Raw genomic sequence first — 21344 nt, forward strand, 5'->3', positions numbered from 1 at the left:
CTCTTCCAGCCTCACAAAAGACACAGTCACACTGTACAAATGAAACCCTTGTTGTAATCGCATCAACATCCGCATCCCCTTCTCACCAACCAAACCACCACATCTACTACCCAAGCCCTCAACCGAGGCCAAACCACCACAATGGTCATCCAACAACCTTCCAACCAAATCAAGCTAACAAACGTCTCCCTCGTCCGCCTCAAAAAAGGCAAAAAGCGCTTCGAAATTGCCTGCTACAAAAACAAAGTCCTCGAGTGGCGCTCCGGCATCGAAACAGACCTCGACAACGTCCTCCAAATCCCAAACGTCTTCCTCAACGTCTCCAAAGGCCAAACCGCCCCCTCGGCCGAACTCGCCAAAGCCTTTGGCAAGGACGTCTCCGTCGACGACATCATTCTCGAGATTCTCAAGAAGGGCGAGATGCAAGTTGGAGAAAAAGAACGCTCCGCCCAGCTGGAGCGCGTGCACAATGAGGTGATGGGCATGGTGGCCAGCAAGCTGGTTGACCCGAGGACGAAGAGGGTGTACACCACGAGTATCATCGAAAAGGCGCTCGATCAGCTCAGTTCGCAGGCGCACCAGCAGAGTAATAACGACAAGGATAAGAAGGAGGACGGGAACAGTGCCTGTGGGACGCCCGCGACGGGGGAGGCAGGGGAGTCGAAACCGCAGGCGCCGAAGCCGATTTGGAAGGGCGTGAGCGCTACCAAGAGCGCAAAGTCGCAGGCGTTGGAGGCGATGAAGGCTCTTGTTGCGCACCAGCCGATACCTATCGCGAGAGCGCGCATGCGGGTGCGTGTTACTTGCCCGACGAATGTCCTGAAGCAGTCAGTCAAGGCTCCCAAAGCGGCTGCTGGAAAGGAGGACGAGGATGGGGAGAAGAAGGCACCAGGCACGGTCAAGGATAAGATTCTCAGTTTATTCGAGCAGGTCGAGAATCAGGACGTCATGGGTTCCGAGTGGGAAGCTGTTGGTTTCGTTGAGCCAGGCATCTTCAAGGATCTTTCAGACTTCATCGAGAACGAGACCAAGGGGAGAGGCAACGTCGAGGTGCTGGATAGGGCGGTCACACACGAGGACTAAAAGAGAAAAAACTTGTTGAAGATGCCCAAACAAATATCTTGATACCCCTTCTAGCATGCCTTGGTCTAGTTACTGTTAATAGGAATAAAAAGTTGTTTTGATTTTGTATCACACAAGTCGCCATACGAAAGTACAGGTCACTAGAAATGGTCATGTACTTTTTTCATATCTGCGCCTGTATTGTCATGCTGTGTATCATGGTGGTTCCCTTTAGCAATCCGGCGACCTCCACAGAGAGTAGAGACGTCGCAAAGGAAAAAAAAATCAACCCGAGCCCCATGACCATCCTTTGCCTGAGATAACACCACCGAAAAGCCAAGCACAGCAGTGCCAAACAAAACCGCACGCTTCCCGCAAATGCTTAACCACCCTTCTTCTTGGAGACACCGACGGTCCGGCCGCGGCGACCAGTCGTCTTGGTGTGCTGGCCACGGACACGGAGGCCCCAGTAGTGACGGAGACCACGGTGGGCACGGATCTTCTTCAAGCGCTCGAGATCATCACGGAGCTTGGAGTCGACACCGTTGGCGAGGATCTGGGAGTCCTTGCCATCGACAATGTCGCGCTGTCTGTTGAGGAACCACTATTCATGTTGTTAGCTTGCTATTCGGAGGCGGGAGGACACCAAGGGATGACATACGGCGGGGATCTTGTAGGCGGTGGGGTTCTGGATGATGGTGACCAGACGCTCGAGCTCTTCGGAGGTGAGCTCACCGGCGCGCTTCTTCAGGTCGACATCGGCCTTCTTGCACACCAAGTTGGAGTAGCGGCGACCGACACCCTTGATCTTGCTGGACTGGGGGTTAGCCAATGTCCAAGCGGTTTGCAACTGGTGCGGTTCGAACTCACGTCAAGGAGTAAACGACCTTCTGCTTGCCGTCAACGTTGGTGTTGAGCAGACGCAGAATGTGGTTGAAATTGCTCTGTGAGACTAGTTAGCCCGGCCCCTCAACACTCAATATGATGCCCGCCGTCTGCTCAGTTTGCCATGCTGCCATCTCTCATTTGTGATATTGCCAAACTCTCGATGCTGGCCAAACACGTCCAATAACTCAAATAGTCACATCGTGGGCATCTGGGGCCTAGATAGAGTCCCAAAGCTCTGGGCTTATCCGGCAGATCCGCTGAGTCGGTGCAATGTGTCGACTGTGTTTCCGGCCGCCATCAAGGTCAAAATTGATGGTTTTTGAGGCAACGATGTTGGATTTGATCGATTTCGAGGTGGGAAGATTGCGATCGTCGATGATATCGTCAAGGACGAGTTCTGCTTCGAAGTTTTCGATCGGGGAGGCGGCGGCGACCACAACACAGGCATTTCGCAGACAGGCAAACTCAACAGCTGATGGCGATAGAGATAGACAGACGTACCTTCTCACCCGAGACCAAACTCATGATGGGCAACTGTTGTCGAGGCTTCGCTCGTGTTGTCCAGAATTTGGTTGCTGTCGAGGTTTCGTAAAAAGGGTCATTAGCGAATTTGTGAGCCGATGGGTTTTCGAATTTGTGTGTGGTCACGTGTGGGGGGGCAGAAATTCACTTGCCCAGGCACGGACCAGCTAAGGTGAACAATGTGGGGCTGCATTTTGCCTGTTCGACGATCAGGGTTAGGGTTACCTCACTTGGCATCAGCCCTGTGAGAGCGAACTTCTGGGCTCCCTCCGCGCCACTTTCCCCAGACATTGCTCAGGAAGCATGACCAGTCTCGTTGTTAGTTGGCAAGCTCCTTTATTGTCATGCCTCTGCCTCGGTGGTGGTTTCAACCAACAGCTGAGCCAATTGAGAAACGACTCTTCAAGAAGCGTCCCGCAGTCAGCAAGATAATTAGAGAGCCGGCATCTCAGATCGACCCTTTCATACCTGCAAACTAAAATAGCTAGAAACTGGAGTTTGCCCCTGAGAACTCGACATGACGCAGTCCCTGCAACCAATGGCAATCCGAAACTGCACGCGCGGTGGTTGCTCGCTTGGTGGCTGAGCCGAAGACCGACGGTGACGTTTGCCTGGGCGGGCCAGTCTAACATCGCGGGGTCAACTTGGGTCGGCATCTTGTTGCTTGCTTCAGCTGCCAATAACTTAGCCCCGTGTCCGTTTCCATTCTGCTGCGCCTGACTCACGGGACGTCAGCAGCAGTAGCCAAGCATTCCTCTTTCTGTACATCATCTGCAAAGAAAAGTAAACTCTTGCTCATTTCCTTCCAACTCCAAGCTTGTCTCCAAAGTTGTTCAACGTTGCCCCTTGCGCACCCAGAACTTCAAGATGCTCGACGAAAACCTTCCAACCTTTCGGTTCAAGCCGTCGTCAGACGACCTACTCTCAACCATACTTTACTTCACTCAGAACGGTTCCGAGCCATCTCCCGAGTATCTATTGCGAAAACTAGACCCCGCGCTGCCAGCTTCTCGCAACAAGTATGGCGTTGGGCTTTGCGATCCTTATAACCACAATGTTGTATACGGCGAGGTGACGGTCGAACCGGAATGGACACTGCCTACCCTCTCCGCGGCCGAGATCCGCGCCCAAGCACAGTCTGGTGCTCCTCCTGCGCCAGCGACAGCGATTATTCCAGACAGCTTCTCTATCCAACTTTATGATCCAGATCAGACTATCGCAGTGAAGCTGATGGCAGGCAGCTGGAACAAGAGTGATACCTGGGAGTTTGAGATTCCAGTTCAGACATTTAAAACTCCCACGACGAGCGAGCTCGACCGTGAGCAGCAGAACATCTCTCCAGCAGCTGCTGATCTGATCCCGCGGATCATGTTCCGTTGGAAAAAGGAGGGCAAACTCAGCAAGGATATGACATGTTACATGTCAGGCAAGAACACGGCAGGCAAGAAGAGCAAGGAGCCCGATATCACAGTCGCCATGTACAAGGGATCAAGAGAAAGCGCCATGACGCTCTACCAACCAAACCTTCACCGAGTAGAGGTTGAAGACCGCAAGGGACTAGAGTTGGTCCTCCTCCTCGGCGCAGAAGTCATCAAGGATCTCTACCTCAACCCCAAGCCAGGGCTGTTCAACGTCTCGGCCACCAGCCCCGGGCCCCTCCCCAACCCGCAGAAGAGGAAGAACTCCCGTCCCAATGTGGTGGCAGCAGCAGCAGTTGTTCCACCCCCGGCAGCAACCCCCCCAGCCGCCATGTCAGGAGCCTTGAACAACACTCCTCCCCCGGTCAAGAGCAACACAATGCCTACTACCTCCTCCAAACCTGGCGCAGCTCCCCCAACAACAACAGCAAACAACATCCCACCCCCGCCCCCCGGCGGCCCACCAAACAAACATGCCGTAACCTTTACCTCCACCCCTACAGCCTCCATCGAAGCAGAAACCCGCCGCCTGCAAGAACTCGTCGAGCGCGAACAACGCGAGCGGGAGAAGGCCGAGCGTGCAGAGCAGAAGCGCATCAAAAAGATGCTCGAAGAGGAGGAAAAGGCCCAGCGCAAGCGAGAAGCGGAAATCGCCAAAGAAACGGAGCGTCTGCGCAAGAAGTATGGGGTTGAGGGCCAGGACCTCCCATCGGATCGGCCTTCTTTGCCTCCTAGGCCGGCGTCATCGGTGAATAACTCGCCTTCTATCCCGCAGCAGCAACAGTTTTTCCCTGCCCCCCCGCCGCCACAGCAGCAGCAGCCGCAGTGGTTAGGTGCCCCGGCACCGGCGCTGCCTCCACGACCGGTGAGTGCGGGGCCGGGGTCGGGCCCGAATCAACAGCAAGGGGACCAGGGGCCGTTTCATTGCAATAAGCTGAATGTGCTTTGGAAGGGGGCGGGGCAGCAGTTGGAGCATGTGAGGAGTCAGGTTGAGAGTAGGATGAGTCCGGAGTTGCAGGCGAAGTTGAGCCAGACGCTGCCGCATAGGCCGAAGAAGGAGGAGGAGGGGGGTGGGGGACGGAGGAGGGTGCAGAGGAAGAGGAGTTCTGGGTTTTAGGGGGGTTAGGAGGGATTATGAGGGTGGTGTAGGACATGGATGGGGCATGCTAGAAGTGATCAAGCATGATGGGAATTTAGGGATGGGTTTTGGGAGGAATTCTGATATGGGTTTGGTATAATGAGTTTGGGGAGGATAGCTGGTTTTTTTTTTTTTTTTTTTTTTGCAACGAGATTTCATGAACATGTTAGCGAAGAGTTTGAATGGAATTATTTTTGAAACACGACAGAAATCTTTCTATATATCGAGTAACTATTCGGGTGGATCTTACCCCTATTCAGGCTCCCTGGCCCAGGGGCTGAACTTATCGGTTGAAGAAACCCAAGCAACAAGCAAGCATATGTTCTTTGTTTGAGTGGACTAAAATACGACGATAACCACCCATGACGAACGTAGCATTTGTGCCAACCGCTTGGCGGTTTGTTTGAGACGGCTGTTCAAAAAGCTTGATGATGATATGATCCCTATCACTGAGATGGGGGAGTTCATCTCTACCATGAGTGTTTCCTTTTCTTGTTTGTGAACTATCATCTGAACTTTTTTTGTGTCAAGTTTATGTGTGAGGTGATGTCCACATATAGATTTGACAGATCAATGCATAATCAAGTAATTGAGTTTGTAAGGTGTATATTTCTAGAAGAAAGAGAAGGATTCATTTTGTTGATCCGAGGATTTTGGTGACCAGGCATGGTGGACGGGAGGAAGAGATACCGGGCCGTTTGGCTGGGTCGAGTTAGGGGAAAAAAAAAGGTGAAACGCGGGGTTTGGGATATGGGTGGTTATATATGGACAGGGGATTGATGGGGATGTGTTGGACGTTCTGGACGACGGGGGCAGGCTTTGGTGAAACTTGGTGGGCGGGTACTGAAGCTTTCTTTTTTGTGGAAAGGGGAGGAAGGAAAGGGGGGGAACGGGGGTGTTGAAGATGGGTGATAATTATGTGGTGGCCTGGTGACTTGCGCAGCCTATGAAAGAGTGTAATAAGTGTACCAGGCGTACTTGTGATGAGCTGAGATAAAATCTTAGATGGCAACGTTTGACGAGGAGGAAGAATGTGAGCTGACTGCGGACTTGTGCTGCTGTTCAATATATTTTTGGTGGGGGAGAAGCAATTATGTCAAGGCTGTGAGAGCCCTATGAATGTGCTGCTGCCACAAACTTACATGGTGATACGCCATCTGGACTCTGGTGGCCAGGCACAAGGTATTCAGGTGCCGCTGCTGAGATGAGATTCAGAGTGCTCAGAATATTCAGACGAAAACAAAAAAAAATAACTGGAATTGGTGTTTGTGATCAGCAGTCGTCGAGGTCAAGGTTGAGGTCAAAGGTCGAGGATCAGTTCAAAACAGATGCAACGGTGGACTAGGAAACCCCGTCTCCCCCGTTAAGAAGAAGCGGGTCGAGGGGCCGGGGCCAAGCAACCGACTTGCAAATTTGGCGCTAAGACCATTTCGGGTGCCACCACCACTTCCAAGCGGCCAAAGCGAGCGGCTACGACAGCAGCAACCTGAATCCGCAATCAACCTCCGCCCGCATCACGACCGCCTGTTTTTCCTCCAGGTCGCCCGTCAACAGCGACAAGACACTTCCGAAGTCGTCGCTGTCACCATCGCGACCCCCCGATCCGCCGACCGAAGAGCAAAGAGCCCGTCTCCTGAGGCCGACCGCACCGCCCGTTGAGGCTTAAGGAGGGGCTGCCGTTGTACCTGAATTGTTGGAACGGCTTTCCAGCTAGTTGGATTTTCCCAATTTTGGCGCCGTTGGACACCATCGCCGCCGAAATCGGTTGCTTTGTTGAAAGTGATTATTCTGTATATCGTCTCCGTTCCTCTACACATATCAGCTTTCTGGGACCCGCGAGAAGATCCTGAACCGTCGCACCCCTTATCGTCGCCCCCCACGCCGAGGACCCTCTGCCCTCGACGCTGGCCACCACCTCGTCTCCTGGTCGCTCTACCAGTTCTCCCTTTAAGGGCCCCAGAAAACCGACAATCGGCCCTCGTTGCAGCTTTGGGCTGTGAGGGCCTAACATAACTAGTCATGAATTTCGATTCAGGTACCGCCTACGCCGAGTCGGACGCCGACGACGAGTACGAGAGAGATATCCATGGAAGCTCGCCCATGGCCACCGATGTCGAGACCTCTCCTATCGATTCTGACCCACCTTCAACCGAACACACACCGACAACCTATGGCTATCGCTCAAGCGCCGACAGGCTCCCAGAGACCATCATTTCGGAATGGACTGCCGAAGAGTGTGCCGATTTTATTGCGTCAATAGGCGTTCAACAATACGCAGATATATTTCTAGGTACGCTTGCGCCGGCTGGGTCTAACGAAGGAATGTCACCGCTAATATTCTTTGACAAGAAAACGAGATTGTGGGCGAGGCTCTGGTGGCTCTTCAGCATGACGATCTCAAATCCATGGGAATCAACAGCGTGGGCCACCGCTTGACAATATTGAAATCCGTGTATGATGTCAAAAAAGCCCAGGATGTACCTATCGAGAGCGATCATTACATGCCGCCCAGTATGTGGTAACCCCCTGTTCCAGGAAGATGTGCTTGGTGACTAACACGAGGAAAATGCAGCTGCGGAAACCGAAGCCCAGGCAGCAAACGCGACGTTGAAGGACATTCAACATCTTGTCCAGCAACTGCGTGTTCGAGACGAGCGGATCTCCATGTTTGAACAGGACTTGCGTCGACTGACGGACGATTTCAGGAGGCTGCGCGAAGACATGCTCCCCGCGTTGAGGTTGGCCAAGGATTACCAACAGCCTTTACCAAACGATCCGTCGTATGGAGATACCCTATCGCCGCCTGCACCAACGCCGTCATCAGCCAACCAATACAATAGTAGCCTGTCGAGGAAATACTCAACTAAGGTGATTAAGCTCGGGACGACACCAAAAGCAACATCACCAACTCATCTTCAAACCACACACAACCCTTCCCTAGTCGAGCAGACCCTCGACCCCTCGGGAGCGGCAGACAGAGCAGTCATGTCGTCGTCCCACCTCGCAGCCATGAATGGCGTAGGCAGCTCCGTCTCCCCGGGATATCCATCACCAAACATGCCCTCCCCCACCTCGCCACCAACCACCGGTCTAGCAGGCAATACCTTGTCCTCACGAGCCTACCGCTCTGATCAACCACCCCAGCAGCAACAGCAACAACCACAGCAACCGCCCTCGTCAACCAGAACAACCTTTTCCGAAAACGACCACTACGGCAACCAAACCAAAACAACGGCCGTCCCCGCGCCGAGAAGGATGCAAACCCCGGCGCCGGAAACACCAGGGTCGAGTAACTCTGTCGAAATATTCAAGTCTTTTAGGGTGAGCATGGATGACCCGTGTTACAAGGTGCTGCCGGCGGCGTTGAAGAAGTACCAGATCAACGCGCCCTGGGACCAGTATGCGCTGTACATTGTGTATGGGGACCAGGAGAGGTGTCTGGGGCTGGATGAGAAGCCGTTGATTCTGTTCAAGCAGCTGGACAAGGAGGGGAAGAAACCGATGTTTATGCTCAGGAAGACAAACAATGCGCAGGCTGGGGGGGCGGTTGGGGGGGATGGTGGGGGGATGGGAGGGGGAGGGGATGGGCAGCAGCAGCAGCAGCAGCCGGGGAGTGCGGGGTTGGGGTCTGGGGGGAGGGGAGGGGGGATGGGGATGATGGGGTATGATCCGCCGGGGGGAATTATTTGATGGGGTCTTTGGGGAGACGTTTCTGAGGTTTGTTTGGATAATGTGGAGCAAGCGAGGGCGTAGGGAGCGGGGTGGGATGATGAGATGTTGGATTTTGGATATGAGGTGATATTTATGTGTGTTTCGGATTGTTGGATTTGAGTACGAAAAGGGGAGGGACACAAGACCTGCGTGATATTTGTTTTTTGTTTTTCTTTTTTTTTTTTTTTTTTTTACAGCAAAATAGTTGGAAAGATGGGTGGAAATGTGGTTGGGGGGGAGTGTTGACATAAAGTTTGGAAGCATCTTGATTTTTTTTCTTGTTTCTATACCTTGGGAGGTTTTTTTCTGGAAAGTATCACTTTTGGGAAGTGAGCGATGTGATGTGGGTTTGGTAAGTAGGATGCTGGATGGATTGTTTCCAAAAAGGAACATGTATTGGGATTTGAGTGGCCGCCTGGGAAGAAGGACGGAGTGGGGGGGAGGCTTTCCATTCATATATATATATATATATATATATAACGTTATATATATATAAATATTGAAAACACAGGAATTTCACACTTATGTCAAAGGGTTGTTAACTACCCTGATACTGCTCACTCTTGTGGTATATATATATATATAGTGGCTGCCGTACACGGTATAGCGTTTCGGATAGAATGATGACGAGATACTGTGATGTGGAATCAAGCATGGCCTTCATGGATAACAGGACACATCTGGGTTAGGTATAGTGATGCGCCTCTCGATTATGCTGATACGCCTGACGAGTATCTTTCGACACGTCTCAACTATCTTCAAAGGTCTACGCTTCTGTCAAACACACAGAGTAGCCAAAAAACACCGTTTCATATTGCCCCATGAGTTATCTCTCCCATAACTGTCCCTATATCACTGCTACCAACCCATCCATCACCCCCAAAACCCCCCAAACCCATCAAACCCGCCCCAAAAACACCCCCCTTACCCCCTCCTATACCCCCTCCCCGTGGTCTGCTGACTCCTGGCCCGCTCCAACTGGTTCTTAAACTCCCCAAACAACCCCCTCACCTTCCCCCCCTCCACCCACCCCTCCACAATCTTATCCACCAGCTTATACTTCCTCTTCAGCTTCATCTTCTCCCTCTCCGCCAACCTCACAGGCTGCATCCACCCCTCCGCCATCAGCTGGCTCTCCACCCAATCCTGCAGCGCATGCTTCCAGTGTATCAACGTGTGCGCAATCTCCGCGTTGCCGTTGCACACCACCCCGACGTAAAACGTCTTCTCTTCGGGGGGGATGGTGTTCCCATCTTCGTCCACGTCGTAAGATTCGGATTGGGACTGGGAGGAGGAATCGCTGTCACTCGGCGGCTCAATCGGGTCGAGAAAGTCCATCCCAAAACGTTTAACATAGGGGGTGCCAGAAAAGGAAATCCTCCACGTTGCTGGGTGACCTGACCGGCCGCACGCCTCGCAGTTGGATCCAAAGACTGTCTCGTGAGCTGAAGCGCCGACTTCGATGGAAGTGTACTGCGGCCTGGCACGCAAGGCTTTGTAAAAGTCAGGCTTCCACGCTGACGAGGTGAATTTTGAGCTGGCGAGCGCTCTGACCTCGTCGTCGAGTTTCTGCCAGCCGATGCGGTAGAGCTCGGCGGTCTTTTCGGCGAATCCGGGGTTGATCTTGTTTTGGACTAGCCACTCGACGACGTCCCGGAAGTGCTCGATGAGCTTTTTGCGGGCGTGGTGGGTGAATTGGAGGGGCATTTGCATCAGGTCGTCCGGGGCACCCATGGGTTCGTCGCTATCGTCTTCCACCACAAAGTCATCGAGGTCTTCGGCTTCGGCTTCGGTGCCCTCGTCGTCGGAGTCGCCCTTGAGAGCTTTGAGCTTCTTCTTTTTCTTTTTCTTGTCTTTTTTCCTCTTCTTTTTGCCGTCAGGCTCTGACGGTTCGGGGGCCTCGACTTCGTTTTCTTGTTCGTCTTCTTCATCCTCGAATTCTGAAAGCGCGAGGTGGTCGGAATCTGTATCGTAGAGCGCCTTGCGTGGCTCTACATCTTCCTCTTCGTCCTCTTCCTCCTCCCCCTCCTCCTCGACGATCGTCTCACCGGCACGTCGCCGACGAAGCATCTCTCGCGCCTTTTCCTTCGCCGAAAGAGGCTTTCGTGGGGTTTGTGAAGACCGCAGTCTCGGGGTAGGTGCAACGACCACTTCTTCATCAGAGTCGCTCTGTTGCTGTTTTACCGGTGAAGAGCCCCTACGGATCAATCTCCGCTTCTTCACGGGCGAGGAGACCAAAGGCATGTCGTCTGAATCATCGCTATCAACCGCAAGCCGCCTCTTCCTGTTGACACGTGATGAAACGGGCGTCACGATAGGCAAATCGTCTGACTCCTCGTCCGAATCCGCTGGAGCTTGCTGCTTTTGTTTCGGGGTAGATTCCTTCACGGGGCTTGGAGATGTTGACGACGAAGAGATGGAAGCTGGCTTGCCACGAGATTTTCCCCGCTTGGTGGGCCGTTCATCCTCGTCATCGTCATCGTCCTCACTGATGACGATGGCCTTCCCCTTCCCTTTGGACGTTTGCCTGGTTGAGCTGACAGGCGGCTCATCCTCGGTCGCAGACGAAGACTGGTCGAGCTCCTTGGGGTAGGCGAGCGACGGTCTTGACCTTGTCTTCTTTGCGCTGCTGAGTATGACCTGGGAGGAAGTCATAAAGTTGCCACCTGGAGAAGAGCTGCTTGCGGCAGCGGAAGGAGGTGGTGGCATGGCGATCACGCTATTCTTGGATGGCGAGCCCTTGGTTGGAGTCGCTTTTCTGGGGGTTATCACGGCAGGCTTGACTCTTGGACGACCTGCGGGAAAATATTAGCGATTTTTTCTTTGGTGAGGAAGAGAGAAACGTACCTAAGGTGGCCTCCAGGGTCTGTTGTTTCTTTTTAGAAGGCTTTGCCATTCGTAGAGCTGTGTTGCGCAGTTAGTTAGAGTTGTTGGTTGGCGGAAAAAGCAAGCGAGCTCGAGGTTCAAGAAAGGCTTTTGTAGTGGGTGAGCAAACAGAAGAATAGGCGTGACCCAGCGGCTTCTTCTTCAACCCAAAATTGTCCCCATCAAGAAATCGACTTACCAATATGCCTGCCTTGGTCTTGATTATTTCTGAGACAGGCGATTTTTGACAGTGATGCCGACTGTAGTCAACGAGTCTGAATGGCGCCGGGTTCTTACCTTGTCGCAACAAAAGTACAAGTGATGCCAGGGCCAGAGAAAAAGTGATGGCGATGTTGGCTAGGTAGCTCCGAAAACGGTTATAGTGGTGCAAGCAGATTCTCTGATGGACGCGTATAGCCGTGGCGTTGAGAGAACGCGGTACCACGTGACCGGAAATTGAAAGTCTAAACTTGTAACCTTGTCCCCTTTTATACATCCACAAAAAAAAGCTCGAATTCAAACCATGTGCATGCGAAAACAACATTAAATATACGGTTCGGATCTATTCCTCAAGATTTCTTTTCTCTACACCGATACCATGGAGCTGGTAAAACGGCTGAGGTTCTATTCATTTTCATAGTGTTTGCGCCTCCGAAAAAAAGACGCACAATCAACTCCTGCTTCCCATGCTTTATAGAAATATACAAGCCCAAGGTTGTCCGGGTACACACCACGCACGCTTCCACCCCTTCCCCCCCGCGTCCCTCCATCTTTGACCTGTCATCCATTCATTCGTCCCATCCCATCCATCCATCCATCCCAGGCCCTTTGTGTTTCCCAGCCGTGCCAAACATTCCACATTAATTAAACCCGGACACCAAAGCCAGCCAACCTTGCACCTTGTACCACCCCCCCAAGCCCCTCCCCACCCATTTCTCATAGATGCTTATTATACCGAATGAACACCTGGCTCCAATGGAAAACTGGACAGGATATCTCTAAAACCCCCAATAGTAGAATGTCAAAGGGGAATGCTCAAGATCGCGCCAGCACGCCCGCTTTCCCCGTGATTATGTACAGTAACTCGCACATGTATACTTTTTGTCGTTGCAAGCAAGGAAATCCCAGAGAGCGGAATTATCTCAAGGGTACCTTGGCATCTTGTACACCGCGCGCCAGCACGTCCTCGAGCTTCCACCTTGGGGGCTTGATGACACCTTCCAGACCGTTGGCCTTGCGCCACTCCTTCTCCATCTCTGGGGTGACACCTTCCGGCAGAGGCTCAGCACCGCCAGCCAAACCGGTGGAGTACTTGATCTGGATAATGTCGCCAACCTCGTCGCAAGCAGCAAGAACACGGTCCAGATCCTCCTTGTTGTGAGCCGAAGAGACGCAGAAACGGGCGCGGGAGCTGATGAGAGGAGTGGCGGGGTAGCCAACAACGACGACCGAGATCTTGCGCTTGAGCATCTCGTGACTGAAAGCGGCGATCTTGGCGGGGTGGTAAAGCATGATGGGAATGATGGGCGAGTCGTCGTGGCCGTAGACGATGTAGCCGAGACGCTTCAACCCAAGACGAAGGTAGCGAGAGTTGAAGGCAATGCGCTGGAGACGCTCTTCACCCTGACCAGGTGCAAGTTCGCCGGTGATGATACGGAGGGAAGCCAGGATTTGCATGAGAACAGAGGGAGCAGGGGATTCGCCGAGGAGAGTGGCGGCGTTTGTGCTTCTGAGCTTGTCGATGATGTGCTTCTCGGCAGCAACATAACCACCGTTGGCGCCGAAGGACTTGGTCAAAGTACCCATGAGGATATCAATCTCGGCCGGATCCACACCGAAGTAGTCGCAAACACCGCGGCCGCGCGGGCCGAGGGCACCGATGCTGTGAGCCTCGTCGACATATAGGAAGAACTTGTACTTCTTCTTGAGAGCCAAAACACCGGGGAGATCCACCATGGTACCCTCCATCGAGTACAGACCCTCAACAGCAACGAGAATCTTCTTCCAGGGGCGGTGAGTGCGGGGCTGGCCCTGAGAAATAGCCTCGCGAAGCTTGGCCTCGAGATCGCCGATGTCGTTGTGCTTGAACGAGCGAATAACAGCGCCAGAGAGACGGGCACCAATGCGAATCGAGGCGTGGTTGAGCTCGTCAGAGAGGATCAGGCAGCCCTTGGACACCAGAGCAGGGAAAGAGCCGGCGTTGGTGACGAAACCCATAGAGAAGACCATGGCGGCAGGCTTGCCAACAAACTGGGCCACCTCGCGCTCCACCTCGACGGCAAGATCGTTGGTACCAGAATCAGCACGGGGGCTGGCAGAGCTAAGGCCATACTTGCGCACACATTCCTCCACCGCGTCGGCGCAGGGGCCGTCGGACTGGGCGAAACCGAGGTAGTTGTAGGAGCTCATGTTGAGGGTCTGAGTGTAGGTGCCAGTGAACTTGTAGGTGCGGTTGAAGTCGTCCGACTTGCGATCCATGAGGGTGATGAAGCGGCCAGGAACACCGGTAGTAGGTCTGGCGAAGCAGTCGTCCAGGCGGAGCTTCAGTCTCCGGACGTAGAAGTTGTCAAAGTCATCATTAAGAGGCGCATATCCGTTCTGGGCCTTGAGGGTCTGGTAGTGCTTCTTGTTGCCGAAGCGCTTGCCGAAGAAGTCGCGAATATGGCCGCAGAAGATTAGGATTAGGTAGCTGAGATAGGTGGTAAGGACAAAGTAATAGGGAGGCTCATCCTCGATCGGGGTCTCGAGCGGTTGGCCGAAGCTCTGGCTGACGTGTCGGTGAGTCGGATGAAGCAGGGGGCCAAACTGGGACGCGGCGCGCTCTTCCTTGCGGGCCTCGTCGGCCGAAGGAGGCTCGAACAGAGTGGTCGGGGGCTCGTCGAGGTGCTGCTCTCCGGCAGCGGCGGCCGAGAGGGAGATGGTGGGCAGCGACATGGCCGAGGGCGACGAGACAGACGACTGCTGTTGAGAATGCGATTGCTCCTTAGCCTTGGACGAGAAGAAACCAACGAGGCGGTTGCCCTTGGAGTGTGAGGCTCGTCGCTCCCCAGCCCTTTCTGACTGTGGCATACTGCTGGTCGAGAAAGGGTTTGTGAGCTTTCGCGGCATCGAAACGGCGGGAAACAATAGAACCGAGTTATTCGTACTGGAGAATGAGTAAAACACCCTCGCCCTGCTGTTCTGCACGCACGCGCGGGTCTTGAGAGCTTGTTCGTGGTGTTGTTGTTTTCCGAGGTCAAACTCTCATCCGCGAGGACTGGCAGAACAAGAGACGTGAGGTTTGAGAAAAGGAAGGGCTGGTCTGACAGGGCGAGGAATCTAATCAAGTGAGAAAGAAAAAAAAAACAGACTCGAAGAGGGCGAAGAGAGATGGAGGCCAGGGGAACGCCTCGCCAGGAAATTACCGGTCGCTGGCGGATGCCCTGGAACCAGGTGTGGATTGGGGTGGTCTGCGCGCGCTGCTGCAAGCATCCCATCAGGGTTAAGTGGAGGGGCCTGCCGTGTACCTTGGCCACCTGGTAATTTGACCACGCCCTGCGGCCCCCTGTCGCTCACCAACAGCACCACACCTGCAGCACCCAACACCCATGGGTGATGATGGATCACCATCACCAACCCCGACCCACCATCGACCATCGACCATCGACCATCGACCATCGACCATCGACCCTCACCCTCCACCCTCCACCAGCCCAGTGCCCTTCCCGTTGCCGAGACGTCCGGTGCGCTTCCGGGACTGACTGAGGGGGGTCATGATTCCATCATTATTCAGCTTTATCAGCTTCATCAGCGTCGCTTGAGCACAGCGGTCTATCTCTACACCGGCCTCCTTCACCCTGCATTAGCAGCATATCCCAATTTGGAGATGGTGATAATACACGCTGTAAAAAATCTGATGCCGGTCTGGTCTTGTATCCCGCCGTCCGTGGATCTCTTGAGGGCGTCCCGCCAATCGGGCTCCTTGTTTGCCCGCTCCCAGTGGCTCTCTCTCGTGCTGTCACTCCCAGAGCAGCATAGCGCCATCGTGAAGAGGCACAGAGAATGTCAGAAATCTTTCAGGGTCAGGGTCAGGGCGTGCTCCCAAGACAAAAACACCAACAAAACTGCAGTGGTTGGAGAAGATGGAGAACCCAAAAGGAAGTGGCATGACCGAACGAGCGGTGTACAGTTTTACAAAACAGTTCCACTGGAAAGGTAACAAACCACCCGGCGGCGTCTGCCACCGTCGAACCGTTGATTGTACCACGGCAATTGCGTCAAAATCAGATGTCTTTCTTAACGGCTTTTCCATTGCCCGAATCCCGCTGCGGGCTGCTTCGAACATCTTTTATCACATTGCCCATGTGGCAGCCCCCCAGTGTTACGCGTGTTTCTGAGACTAACTGAGGTGACAGCTGGGAGCGTCGCATGCGTTAATATAATTATACGCGGATGAGGTGAGCGGGCAGTGATCGGTGAGCACCGCCGAATACCTCGAGGCTATAAAAGCTTGGGGAGGGGCTTGGTCTTCCCCAGATGTACGCACTCGGTACTTCTCGCTCTACTCTCGGAATCATTCTCCGGCCAAGAAATGCTTGTTTTGCTCCCGATAGACAAGATCAAGGAAAAGGCACAAGCTTAAACTTTTGGAGATGTCGTTCGAACATATGGAAAGCCAAAGCAGCCGCTGCGGGTTAAACAGACCGGTACCTGCATGGAAAGCTGCCGAGTGTGGAAGGGATGCCGCCGCTTGCATCATCCGTTCAGTGGCCCGACCCCGACCTCCGGTTTGCGCTGCTTGTTGTCTCGCCTTGCTGGAGCTTTCTTCTCTGGTTATCCCTCGGGTGTCGTGTGGCAAGCGTCGGCTTTCGCCGGACTCGGTCCAGTCGTTTTAGGGTCGGGATCGAAGTTTAGAGAGAGAAAGAGAGCAACGCCAGGAAGAATCCGCGGGGCACTTTTCCATTCCCCGTTGCTGGATTCCCCCTGTTGAGTATTACATCAGGGTCATCAACGACTGTTTTGTTTCGTCGTTCTCTTTGTCGGTTTCGAACTGTGGATTTGTCCAACACCGCCACTCCATTCGTTACTACACATTGTGTCGTTCCATCATATCGCCTTGTCCAAGTTTGCCGGATATCCCCCAATTTTTTCAAGGAAAAAGAAGTGGTGGTGGACACAATGACGGCATCGGAGCTCTGGAGGCACTCTGACCCTGAGGGGACCCAGATGTGGAAGTTTCTGCAGTACATAAACTCCAAGTATGGGCTGTCGTTGGCTGATTATCCCGATCTCTACAAGTGGTCAGTCGACAATGTGGCCGACTTTTGGGGGGACGTGTGGCATTTTGCCGGCATCAAGGCTTCCAAGCCATTTGATCAGGTGCGTTTTCTGTGTAAAGTGTACCCCCTGAATTGAGCCCCTGAATTGGTCGCCCATACCACCCTATCACAGAACCTCCGTTTCCTGTGTTTGCTAACAATGCCCTCAGGTCCTGGCTCCTGATGCCCCCATGTTCCCGAGGCCCGACTTCTTTGCCGGTGCCCGTCTGAACTTTGCCGAGAACCTCTTGTTCCCAGCCAACGCCGATGTCGACGAGGATGCCGTCGCCGTCATCACCGCTACGGAGGATGACAATGCGTTGACGGAGACAACATGGGCCGAGCTCCGCGATCAAGTACGCAGGTGCTCCAATGCTCTCCGTGCTGCTGGAGTGAAAGAAAACAGTGTCGTTGCTGGCTTCGTGGCCAACCACGTCCAGGCTCTCGTCGCCTTGCTCAGTGCTGCCACCCTCGGTGCGATTTGGACTGGCATCAGCCCTGACAGCGGCGTCAGCGCTGTCCTCGACCGTCTCGTTCAGATCCGCCCCCAGGTTCTCTTCTCCGACAACGCCACCCTCTACAACGGCAAAGAATGGTCCGGCAAGGCCAAGACGCTCGAAATCGTCGAGGCTCTCAAGCAGCACGGTCTCGAAACCGTCGTCATCATCAAAGGCCTTCCCAACTTTGAGACCGGCCTCGATGAGTTCCGCAACCTGGGCGTCAGAGCAGAGGAGCATGACTCCTTCCTGTCTTCCTCTGCCGACCAACCTCTGGTCTTCACCCAACTACCCCCATCCCACCCCCTCTACGTCCTTTATTCGTCCGGCACCACCGGCCTCCCCAAGGCGATAGTCCACACCGCAGCCGGCACCCTCCTCCAGCACAAGAAGGAACTCTTCCTCCACTGCTCCTTGTCCCCAGCCTCGAGGATGCTGTACTTCACCACCACCTCCTGGATGATGCACCACTGGTCCGTCTCTGCCCTCTCCTGCGGCGCCTCGTTGGTTCTCTACTCGGGCAGCCCCTTCAAACCGAACGGCTACCTCTCCCTCCCCATCCTCCTCTCCAAGCTGAAGGTAACCCATTTTGGCACCTCAGCCGCGTACCTCACCACCCTCGAAGCGAACAGCGTCATTCCTATTGCGTCAGAGCACAACCTTGACCTTTCTCGACTGGAGGCAATTTACTCCACCGCCTCCCCCTTACCCCCCTCAACCTTTTCGTTTGTGTATCAAGCTTTTCCCTCTCGTGTCAACCTGGCGAGTATCACAGGCGGAACAGACATCATCTCCCTGTTTGGGGCCCCCTGTCCTTTACTCCCCGTCAAGGTTGGGGAGATTCAGTGCGCGGGACTTGGGATGGCGATTGCGGTCATGGACTCGGCGTCTTCATCCGCCGAACCGGAGCTGGTCACGACTGAAGGGGAGGAAGGCGATCTGGTCTGTCTCAAGCCGTTTCCTTGCCAGCCTTTAACCTTTTTCGGCCCTGCTGGACAGGACAAGTACCGCTCTGCGTATTTTGAGAGGTTTGGGGAGAATATCTGGCATCACGGGGATTTTGTCAAGATTCCTGACTCGAAAACGGGGGGGTTGGTCATGTTGGGGCGGAGTGATGGGGTGCTAAAGCCGGCGGGGGTTAGGTTTGGGAGTGCGGAGATTTATAATGTGCTGACGAGACATTTTGGGGGGGAGGTGGAGGACGCAGTTTGTGTGGGGAGGCGGAGGGAGAGGGATAGGGATGAGACGGTTTGTTTGTTTGTTGTTATGAAAGAAGGGAAAGGGTTTGATGAGGGGGTTAGGAGGCGGATTGGGGAGGTGGTGAGACGGGAGCTGAGCGCGAGGCATGTGCCGGGGGTGATTGAGGAGGCGGGAGGGGGGGTGCCGAAGACGGGGAATGGGAAGAAGATTGAGGTGGCGGTGAAGCAGATTTTGAGCGGGATGCAGGTGAGGACGAATGCTAGTGTTGCTAATCCGGAGGCGTTGGAGTGGTTTAAGGGGTGGGCCAGGAGGGAGGAGGAGAGGGAGAGGTTGCCCAATTGATGGGGATGATGACCTGATGTAGGAATGGGCTGTTTTGATATTGTGTCTTGGTATGAATAGATTGACATTGAAGCAAATGGCTGGCGGGCTGTAGAAGAACAACCTCGACGGGGGGTTCAGAGAGCAATCAACTTGGGCTGGTTTTAAACTACACGTATGAAAATGGCATAGTATAAAAAGGCATGATTTGTTTTGGCAGGGGGGACAGTTGTTCTGCTTGCTCGTCGCAACTCATCAAAGTTAAAATCTAGCCATGCCACTCACAAGCTGGACTTTGAAGCATTATCAATCCACATTATTGCTAGCAAAGCTTGTACCTTGCATGTCGTATCCATAACCACCATTCATTCATAGACCTCATGACCCAAAGGAAAGATTATGAAGAGATTGACCCCCTGGAAAAAAAAAGAAAAAGAAGAAAGTTTTGACCACTACCCCCCCCTTATGCTCATCAAACACCAAAAACACCTCGTATACATTTTCTTTCAACATCATCATCAAGTCACTTTTACCCTTCCCCAAACCCCCCATTTTTGTCTTTTCACGCCCTCCCCCCCCTCTCCCTCCTACTCCCATTAACAATAACCGGCCGCCCCCTACTCCCATCCACCACCACCGGCGCCCCCTCCTCCCTCCTCTCCCCCCCACCATCACCCCCACCCCCCCGCCTCTCCCTCCTCCGCTCCCTCTTCTGCTCCTCCATCACCCCCCTGTTCTTCTTCCCATCCCTCCCAGCAGGAATCCCCTCCGCCAACCTAGCCGTCAGCCCCCTCCCCCCAAAAGCAACCCCGTTCAGACAATCCACCGCCCCCATGGCAACCTCTGCCGACGAGAAGGTAATAAACGCCGTTCCCTTGGGTTTGTTTTCTCGGGACCTGGAACTGATAGGAATCTCGATTTGTTCTATGGCGGTGGAGTACGCTGGTGGGCAAAAGGTGGATAGCAAAGAAGAGATGTACGACTGGTCGAGGCGGCGTTTATCGAGGTTTAGCAAGATGATCTTGCGGTTTTCGAGGAGGATGAGGTCCGATGAGAGGGGGTAGGATAGGGAGAGGGAGGAGAACTCGTTAGTAAGGGAGGAGGAAGGGTCGAAGAATTCTTGATGTGGAGGGGCGGGGTAGTATCCTTCGGTGGTGTTGCTGCCTGGGGGACCGGGGTAGTAGGTTTCCCCTGGGTTGGGGTAAAGGGTTGTGCCAGGGAAGGGCTGAGCAACGGGGAGGTCTTGGAGGGTGGTGGGGGGGTATTCTTGGGGGGTGGTGGTGTAGGCTGGGTAGGAGGGCCAGGTTTGGTCGGTGGTGTACTGGATCGGGGAGGTGCACTCTGAGTTGCGTCCCATGGTGTCGACCGGGTCAGGGTTGGTTGGGTAGGCGTAGTATGTGTCTGGGGCTGGCTGGGGGGCGGAGGGGTCTTCGACTACGCGGCCTCGTTGGTGCCCTTTGAGCATGATGGCGTGGTAGTCGTTGGGCGGGAGCTTGACGACGGTGGACTGGTCTCTGTTTCTGGCGTCGGCTTGGAGGCAGCGGTAGTGAAGGGTGTTGCCGTCTAGGAACTCTGTGTGAGGGTGAGTTTCGTTAGCTAGGAATGATATCAACAAAAGGAAACACAGAGTGCTTACTGTACGCCTTCTCAAAGTTCTCCAGCCCCTTGACCCGGACGAAGCCCGCGGTCGGGTCATAGATCAGGCAAAAGTCTACCTCGCAGACTTGAGAAACAAAAGCCTTGAGATCTTTCCATGTTGTGCTGTGTGAGAACTGCAGGGAGACATCGGGGTTAGCCTCAGAGACAAGCCGGTTCGAAAAGGACTGCGGCTACATTTGCAATAGTGACGTAATATAATCCAGTGATATTCCCCGGCGGGACTGTGACAAGAACCAGATTTTGGTGATGGGCTTGGCTGCGAGACATTGTCGACACGGCCGTGTCTTGATGTTCAGGGTCCAGCTAACTTCATTCGGTTTTTCTGCGGAAGAGGCTGTTGGTTTCAGGCGATCGACTCTTCTAGACTGACGGCTTACAAGGCGCTCAAGGAAATTTAAAAGGACCGGCGAAACTGAAGGTGAAGATATAGCAAAGTATTGGCGGAATATTTCTCGTGGTCGTGATCGACTGAGCCAAAACTCCAAGTCAAGTGGACAGAGCAAAATGAAAACACGCCAGGAACTATTCAGACAAAAGGTTGAACGATAGGAAGGCCAGGGATGGGGTTCCAAGGTACAAAGGGAGAACGAATATCTGGTATATATACTACATGCCGCTGGGGGCGTCATGGTTTGGGGGGCAATCATCTTCCACGAGGCAGCCCCAGGCGCCTCTCAACCAAAACAGATCATGAAGAGCTCGACCACCTTCCAAGGAGGCCCAAGGGCTTGCAGACGGCATGGTTTGTCAGATGTGATATCCAACC

At 53.9% G+C, this 21344-nt stretch overlaps 8 protein-coding genes across 8 annotated transcripts; 4 read left to right on the forward strand and 4 right to left on the reverse strand.

Annotated features, from left to right (window-relative positions):
- Positions 1 to 141: 141 nt before the first annotated feature.
- Positions 142 to 1083, forward strand: QC762_706800 (uncharacterized protein; the record flags this gene model as incomplete). Its single annotated transcript, XM_062893525.1, has 1 exon — positions 142 to 1083. One exon carries the CDS (start codon positions 142 to 144, stop codon positions 1081 to 1083), a length of 942 nt encoding a protein of 313 aa, XP_062739341.1.
- A 16-nt stretch (positions 1084 to 1099) lies between these two features.
- RPS18 (ribosomal 40S subunit protein S18B) lies at positions 1100 to 3121 on the reverse strand. Its single transcript, XM_062893526.1, has 5 exons — positions 2941 to 3121; positions 2452 to 2872; positions 1933 to 2006; positions 1724 to 1874; positions 1100 to 1666 (listed from the first exon to the last, which is right to left on the reverse strand). Exons 2-5 carry the CDS (start codon positions 2473 to 2475, stop codon positions 1445 to 1447), a joined length of 471 nt encoding a protein of 156 aa, XP_062739342.1. The 5' UTR covers positions 2476 to 2872; positions 2941 to 3121; the 3' UTR covers positions 1100 to 1444.
- Positions 3122 to 3339: 218 nt separating this feature from the next.
- Positions 3340 to 5007, forward strand: QC762_706820 (uncharacterized protein; the record flags this gene model as incomplete). Its single annotated transcript, XM_062893527.1, has 1 exon — positions 3340 to 5007. One exon carries the CDS (start codon positions 3340 to 3342, stop codon positions 5005 to 5007), a length of 1668 nt encoding a protein of 555 aa, XP_062739343.1.
- A 1244-nt stretch (positions 5008 to 6251) lies between these two features.
- MTS50 (Mitogen-activated protein kinase adapter protein MST50) lies at positions 6252 to 8718 on the forward strand (the record flags this gene model as incomplete). Its single annotated transcript, XM_062893528.1, has 3 exons — positions 6252 to 7318; positions 7378 to 7539; positions 7601 to 8718. Exons 1-3 carry the CDS (start codon positions 7048 to 7050, stop codon positions 8716 to 8718), a joined length of 1551 nt encoding a protein of 516 aa, XP_062739344.1. The 5' UTR covers positions 6252 to 7047.
- A 945-nt stretch (positions 8719 to 9663) lies between these two features.
- Positions 9664 to 11635, reverse strand: QC762_706840 (uncharacterized protein; the record flags this gene model as incomplete). The annotated part of the gene is made up of 2 exons (XM_062893529.1): positions 9664 to 11534; positions 11587 to 11635. 2 exons carry the CDS (start codon positions 11633 to 11635, stop codon positions 9664 to 9666), a joined length of 1920 nt encoding a protein of 639 aa, XP_062739345.1.
- Positions 11636 to 12741: 1106 nt separating this feature from the next.
- LCB2 (serine palmitoyltransferase component) lies at positions 12742 to 14712 on the reverse strand (the record flags this gene model as incomplete). The annotated part of the gene is made up of 1 exon (XM_062893530.1): positions 12742 to 14712. One exon carries the CDS (start codon positions 14710 to 14712, stop codon positions 12742 to 12744), a length of 1971 nt encoding a protein of 656 aa, XP_062739346.1.
- A 50-nt stretch (positions 14713 to 14762) lies between these two features.
- Positions 14763 to 19411, forward strand: QC762_706860 (uncharacterized protein). The gene is made up of 3 exons (XM_062893531.1): positions 14763 to 15798; positions 15999 to 16962; positions 17072 to 19411. Exons 2-3 carry the CDS (start codon positions 16762 to 16764, stop codon positions 18938 to 18940), a joined length of 2070 nt encoding a protein of 689 aa, XP_062739347.1. The 5' UTR covers positions 14763 to 15798; positions 15999 to 16761; the 3' UTR covers positions 18941 to 19411.
- A 70-nt stretch (positions 19412 to 19481) lies between these two features.
- QC762_706865 (uncharacterized protein) lies at positions 19482 to 20845 on the reverse strand (the record flags this gene model as incomplete). The annotated part of the gene is made up of 3 exons (XM_062893532.1): positions 19482 to 20491; positions 20556 to 20691; positions 20753 to 20845. The coding sequence occupies 3 exons, from the start codon at positions 20843 to 20845 to the stop codon at positions 19482 to 19484; spliced, it is 1239 nt and encodes a 412-aa protein (XP_062739348.1).
- Between the last annotated feature and the right edge of the window lie 499 nt (positions 20846 to 21344).

This window comes from Podospora pseudocomata, chromosome 7, assembly GCF_035222375.1.
Source record: "Podospora pseudocomata strain CBS 415.72m chromosome 7, whole genome shotgun sequence".
NCBI lineage: Eukaryota > Fungi > Ascomycota > Sordariomycetes > Sordariales > Podosporaceae > Podospora > Podospora pseudocomata.